The sequence below is a fragment of the Elephantulus edwardii genome, unplaced genomic scaffold (genome assembly GCF_000299155.1).
Source record: "Elephantulus edwardii isolate Elephantulus edwardi_28Jun2011 unplaced genomic scaffold, EleEdw1.0 scaffold00072, whole genome shotgun sequence".
Taxonomy (NCBI): Eukaryota; Metazoa; Chordata; class Mammalia; order Macroscelidea; family Macroscelididae; genus Elephantulus; species Elephantulus edwardii.
In genome coordinates this window covers 2092048-2098823 of record NW_006399822.1, presented here as the reverse complement: position 1 = coordinate 2098823, position 6776 = coordinate 2092048, and the positions used below count along the sequence as shown (strand labels likewise).

Sequence of the window (6776 nt, the reverse complement as noted above, 5' to 3'; positions counted from 1 at the left end):
GGGGGTCCTGCTACCTGGCTCCACCCAATCCTCCCTCAGAGGATTCATGCTAAATGTTAAGTGTATTTCTGTACTTCTTTTATTTTGTTAACTCTCCTTTTAAAGCAGGTAATTCCTGTTCCTTCCTCAGCACTGTCCCTGGCCGTGTCATTCCATTCATAGGAGGTGTGAGAACAGCCAGGACTCATCAATACTGGGAAATGGCAGGATTAATTGAAAATGACAACAGGCAGACCTGATCAATGAATGGCTGGAAGAGTGGTGACTTGGGGGCAGATCTGGGACAGGGGATACAGGGAGGTCCCCGCTGGGGTGACGGAACATTCTCTAGACCCATTAGAACATTGTTGCTGTTGCTGGATGCCATGGGTCAGCTAGGACTCTCGGCGACCCTGTCAACTACACGCCTGCACCCTGCCCCGTCCTCAGCATCTGACATGCTCCAGTCCATGGTTACAGACGCTGTGTCGGTCCATCTTGTTGAGGGGCTTCTTCTCTTTCTCTGACCCTCCACCTTTCCCAGCATGATGTCTTTTTGCAATGACTGGCACCTCCTGGCAACGTGCCCTAAGTATGTAGACTATCCTCGCCTCTCAGGAGCACCCTGGTGGCACCTCCTCCAAGAGAGACTTGCTTGTTCTTTTGACGGCCATGAGATACTCAGCACTCGCCTCCAAGCACGGCTCAAAGGCATCGATGCTGCTGCTTCTGTCTTCTTTATTTACCGTCCAACTTTCAGATGCATAGGACGCCAAGTCAAAAGACCTGTGGCTTGCATCGGGCTGCATCTTTAAAGGGACACGGTTGCTGTTTAGCACTTTGGAAAGGCCCTTAACAAATCACACCAACCTAACAATTCTTGATTTCTTCACTTCTGCCACCACGGGTGTTGATCCACGTTCAGTCTCTTCTGCATCTTTCATGACTGGCCCAGCGGTGAGGACTCTCATTTTATTGATGTTGAGATGTAATCTGTATTGAAGCCGGTTGCCTTTGACCTTTCTTAGTAAGTGATCGAGGAGATGGGTGATGGTCCTTTCCACAGTCATCTGAGCCACTCGGTGAAGACCAGGGCAGGTTAGTGTGTGGCTGAGACCTCAGTAACAAAGTCAGTCCCGCACTGCTGTGGGAACACCAATTCAAGCCCAGGTTTTACAGAGCTGCTCAGCTAGAAATTCCACCTGCTTAGCCTTCCTTCCACACTTTCTTCTGCTGCTTGGTGGGTGTGAACTCTCCACTTGTACGTTAGGAGTTAGGGACCTCAATACCTCAATGGAATAATTTTATTAAAAAAAAAAAAGAAAGAAGAACAGTGTAACAGCTTAGCAGTTCAGACGCTGGAGCTAGGTTGCTGAAGATGTCTCAAGTCACAGATGGGCTCCTAAGAGGATGAAGAAGGCAATGACTGTGAGTCGGTGACAGTGGGTAGCCCCAGACGCTCCACCACGTAGGGCACGTTTTCATTCTCAGGTGTGTATGTGGAAGCAGGACAAACTGTGTAAACCCTGGAGCCCAGTGGGCATCCACACCCTCTTGGTCCAGCAGTGGAACATGACACCAAGCATGGCTCTGAGCGCAGGGCTGGGGCAGGTTGTACAGCTGTTTACGAAGCCATGCGTGTCCCTTGGGCACTCAGCATTCCAGCATGGTCCAAATCTCCAACTGTGAGTCATGAGTGGACAGGCGGGAAGCTCCTCTCCATAGTGACGGATAAGAGGAGAAGAAGGAACCCTTGCTTCCTCGTTCCTTGGGGATGAGGTTACAGAGAAGCAGCCCACCTTAAGCGACCCCCAGGGGATCTGTGCTATGTGCTCACGGTGGTAACTGGTTCCACAGCCTTCTTTATGGGAGCTCCTTCCGTACCCCCTTCTCTAACGGTGCGTCTGAGACTCCCTCCCACACGAACTCCTTGCACTCAATCCCAGCCTCAGGCTCCGCTTCTGGAGAAGTCAGGCAGACAACGGAAAAGACTAAGCTCTGTGAAGTCAGCATAGCAGTGCAGAAACTGAACATAAAAATGCATGCCAAGCCCCGCGCTGTGCGTAAGACAGTGGGGACACCAAGAACTTAATGTTATTGGAAAAACAACAAAGCTTCCCATCCTAGAGACGCATCAGAACCTCAATTTTACAGAAAACAGTGCCCTGTGAGGGTCCCACAGCTGGCAAGGGGCAAGGCCAGAACTCAACAGTGTATGAAGTTGAGCTGGTATCTCTGCCTTTAAAGGCCCTTGTCTTAAATCTGCCCCAAAACATGACTCACAGTTCATTACCGAGGATCTTTATTTATGTGCAAAAAAGAAGTTAGAAACCACTTTTTGGACTGTTTTCGATTTCTGTAAAATAACTTGTAAAAAAATCACGTGCACGCCCTTTAAAAGAAGTTCTAGCTTATGTGTCTGTACACCACACCGTGGGCAGGCGGGGTGCAGGGTCGTGATTCCAGTGGGGCACGTCCGCCAGCCTGTGCCAAGGTCCCCTCTTGTCCCCATCAGGGTCCACAGGAACGTGGGCAGTGACACCTGCTCCGCTCAGGGGGCCTTGGAAGCATGGTTCTGGAAGTACTAAGGAGGGTTCCTGGCTCACGTGGCCACTCTTCAGTGTCACCACTCGGCGCGTGCGTGCTTCTGCTTCCCGCTCTGGCGCATGCGCGCACGTGTGCACCGACCACCACTGTCCCCGGCAGCTGCATCCCTGGGGACATTTGGACCATGGAGCGCAGAAGCGCGCGCGTGGAAAACTCCTCAGGGCGCGCCCTGCTCATGCGTCTGGTTCCATTTCTCCATCATCCATGCACGAGCCCGTCTCATCCAGCCAGTCTAGAAAACAGAGGAGTGACACTGGTGGGTGCCCAGCACGTTTAGAGCCCTTCCCAGGGGGCTTCAGACCATCACCTAGAGCTGCCCTACATCGAGATCGGGGTCTTTTTTAATGTTCTATAAAAATGCAAATTTTTACAATTATGAAAAGGTACTTTGAAGTAACAAATGACAGTACAAACTTAAAAATTTGGGCTGAAACCAGCAAGCAGCAGACTGATCTTTGAAGTTTTTTTTGTTGTAAGTTTTCCCAAGTTTGTTCATTCTTCTTTCCCTCTGATTCATTAATGGTGGTTTTACTGGGTGCTGAGACACCTCCCAAAAAACCCTCCAGTGCCCTGGAGTCGATTCCAACCCTCCATCAGGTTTGGAGCTGTAAACTTTTATCTGTAGAGAGTGCTGTCTCCCATCTTTCTCCCCAGAGCACCTCGAGGGCTCAAACCACTGACCTTCGGGTTAGCAACACACCATACAATGCACGGTGCCACCAGGGCTCCTTGTTGGGTGCTGAGCAGGCCCCTATGACAGCAGCCTCATGGGAATTTCCCAGGGGCACCTCTGCCCAGCTCTTCCTGGCCTGTGGCTGGGGATCCTGGGACTCTAAGGCACCCTAAAACACGCGGTTCAAATCCACCAGCTGCTGTATGGGAGAAAGACGAGCAATCTCTTTCCATGAGATCTGCAGCCTCAGAGAGCTCCCTGGAGGGCCAGCTCTGAGGATTCGTTTCAGGGCAGACAGCAGCCACCAGGTTCCGCTTTACCTTCGACCCTCTGGGTGGGGCCCCAGGGCCTCTGCTGCCCTCTCCTCTCTCTTTCATAGGGAATTTGTTTAGGAGGACAGCACAACCATGGTGTGGGCACTGGCCCAGGCTTTATACTTCACACCTCGCTTTGGTACCACTGCCATCTCCACCTTACAGGCTGGGAAACTGAGGAAGATGATGCTTGTGCTCAAAACCACACCGCTGACAGGCAGGAGGCCTGGGATTTGAACTCAAGACACCTGCCTCCCAAGCTGGTACCATCCGCGTCTGAATTGGGGTGCTGGAGAGGTGGGTGGAGCCCTGAGGGCGTTCCGAGGAGCAGAGGGAGCTATTTAAGCTTGGAGAGTCCGAGCCTGCAGACCTCAGGGGCAGGGGCAGGCTCTGTTGACTAATGTTGGCCTCTCCAGGGTCTGGGGATTCTCCCAGAGGAAAGGGGGCCACTGTGACTTTGCAGAAGCACCAGAACCCCATTTTCTAGACAAGAAAACTGAGGCCAGGGGAGGAAGGAAAGTTCCTGGGATTAGACATGGGCAGGTGTGCAAAGCGCACCGACAAGAAGCCCACCCACTCTCCTTTCCTTGCTGTGAGCCCTGGAGTGAGTCACTGCCCCTCCCTGGACCACTATGTCCTCATCTGGGAAGCAGAGGTAAGGATGGTGCTCTGAGTTCACAGGCCATGAGGCTGGACCGTCTGGAAGTCCCTTCACCCAGTGTCTGGCCCCCAAGAGGCCACCAGGGAGGGTGAGGCCATCGGCCTAGTCTAGAGAGGTCCAGTCTCTTCCTCCGGGGTTCTCCAGTCCCATAGGGAGCTGGCACTCAGATTCAAGACTTCTGAAAAGTCTGTCCACCTTAACGTGCCACCACCTCTACCCTGACACGGCACTGCGGGGTCCCAGCGGGGACCATGTGATCTGGCTGGCTAATACTCTGTGCTGGATGGCCGCTGGCCCCAGGATCCCCAGCATGAGGTCAGACCACACCTGTGACTGTCAGCTGCACAGCAGGAGCACTCTGAACCTCAGTTCACCATCCATAGAGGAGAGTTCAAGTGCAGACTGAGTGAGAAGCAGTGCTCACTGTCCTTGACCTGTGCCTACTACAAGGAGCCTGTGATGGCCGTGAGTCCCACAGTGGCCCAGCCCTGGGCCCAGGCCAACCACATTGATCTCCGCTCAATTCAGTGAATGGATGGACAGTTGTCCCACAGAGGGGGCTTGGGGACAACTGGTCTGGAGCACTCTGCTGCTCCCTCGCAGGGCTCACTCAGAAGGTGCTGGGTCCGGTCCAGGCCCGGCAGGGCTGTTTCCACGCCTGCCCCGTCCAACCAGAACCACCTTGGCCAACAAGATGGAGCGCCGGTCCACGGGGCTGGCAGGCAGAGGCGCATCCATCAATTACCTCAGCTGGCGGGGCAGCGGCGTGGCGGGCCAGCCCGTCCCATCCATCACGGCTCCTGGCTGCCGGCAGGGGCTGTCTAGCTAATTACCTAACATGCTACAGGCTGCTGTGCGGCGGGGAGCCACAGTGGAAGGTACACAGAGCCCGATGAACCTGTCCTAGACCTGGAGAGGGGCCCCCAGCCGGGCCGCCGGGCCTCTCCCCGCACTCGGGGTGGGGGGCGCCTCACCTGCCTTCCGCGAGTCTCTTGACAGCGTCATGCTCGTGGGGGTCGGGGGTGTGATGATGATATTGGGCACATCCAGGTGCTTGTCATTCAGCACGGGCGCCTCCTCGTGGCTGCTGCTGCTGACACACATTTTAAAGCCTGAGAGGCAGGCGTGGGCCACACACACACACACACACACACACACACACACACACAACAGAAAAACAACCATCAGTGGCTGCTGGCTGCCAGCCACCCCTTTCCCTCCCTCTGCCATCACTCTCTGGTCCTCAGTGGGGAAACTGAACTTCAGGGAATGTCAGTGACCCCAGCTTGCTGGCCTCAGTGAGGGCAGGGGTCACCATTTGCCTTTTGTCATTTTTTTCTCCCCCCATATGTGAAAAGGCAATAGATCACTCGCATGTACGGCATTAACTGCAGTCCTTGTATTATAGCAGCACTCCTCCACCTCCCTCACTGTGATTCCCCTTTTCACTACAATGCTGACTTTGTCGGGGGCTCTGACAGCCTAGTGGGTAAGGACCTGCACTGACAACCCAAAGATTTGAATCCACCAGCTGCTCTGCAGGAACAAAGATTGTCAATCTCCTCCTCTGCGACTCTCTGAAAACTGGAGGGCCAGCTCTGGGTGGATTCCGATTCAGCAGCGGTGAGCAGTGCCCATGACCAGTGATGCTGATGTGGTGCCTCCAGAGGCGTCAGACAGGCAGTAAACCAAACTGACCCCATGCTGAAGAGGCACGGCGACCCTCCTGGTTACAGAGTAGGAGTGCCCCAGAGGGTCTTCTTGGCTGACATTTTACGTAACAGATCTCCAATCCATTCTTCCACAGCACCACTGGGTGGCTTTGAACTCTCAACCCATAGATTAGCAGTTGGTTGTAAACTATTCATGCCATTCAGAGACCTACTGGCACACAGTAAGTGCGTGCTGGGGGGTGGGGGCAGAAAAGACTCCAGCCATTAACTAAAAGGTTGGTGGTTCAAACCCTCCAGGCTGGTCTGAGCACAGGTCTCTCTGCCTCCAAAGCACACATGATGTTACAGCGCCCACAGGTTATCTCCGAGGAGGAGGCTCCTGCAGAGGGAGGGCTACTGCCGCTGACAGAGAAGAGCCACGCCGCTGGTGGGCTGTGCCTTCCGGACCTGGGCCCTGCACTGCAAACGCTCCAGGTGCAGCGGAAGCCTAGACACACGGAGACTCCTAACGGACGCAAAGCCATAGGAGCTGAGGACCTTCCTGTTAGATGGTGAACCAACAGAGAAGGTCGTCCTTCAGAGCTGACGCCATCAATCTGCATCACTCTGGAGACTAAGGTGTGCTTGACACAGGCCACGGTCTTTGCAATCACTTATTATGCATCAGAGAGTTGGACGATGACTAGGGAGGATAGAAGGAGAATTGATGCCTTTGAGCTGTGGTGCTGAAGAGTTTTGAATGTACCATGGACTGCCAAGAAAACAGATTCATCCTGGAGAAGGTTAAACCAGGCTGCTCCTTGGAGGCAAGGATTCTGGGGCTTCGTCTGACATACTTTGGGACATGTTGTAAGGAGAGACAGGTCCTT

At 53.9% G+C, this 6776-nt stretch overlaps 1 protein-coding gene across 1 annotated transcript; it reads right to left on the bottom strand.

The window, feature by feature from the left end:
* Positions 1–2759: 2759 nt before the first annotated feature.
* On the bottom strand, positions 2760–5464 carry LOC102862562 (chromosome unknown open reading frame, human C16orf74). The gene is made up of 2 exons (XM_006888866.1): positions 5209–5464; positions 2760–2818 (listed from the first exon to the last, which is right to left on the bottom strand). The coding sequence occupies exons 1-2, from the start codon at positions 5462–5464 to the stop codon at positions 2760–2762; spliced, it is 315 nt and encodes a 104-aa protein (XP_006888928.1).
* Positions 5465–6776: the final 1312 nt, after the last annotated feature.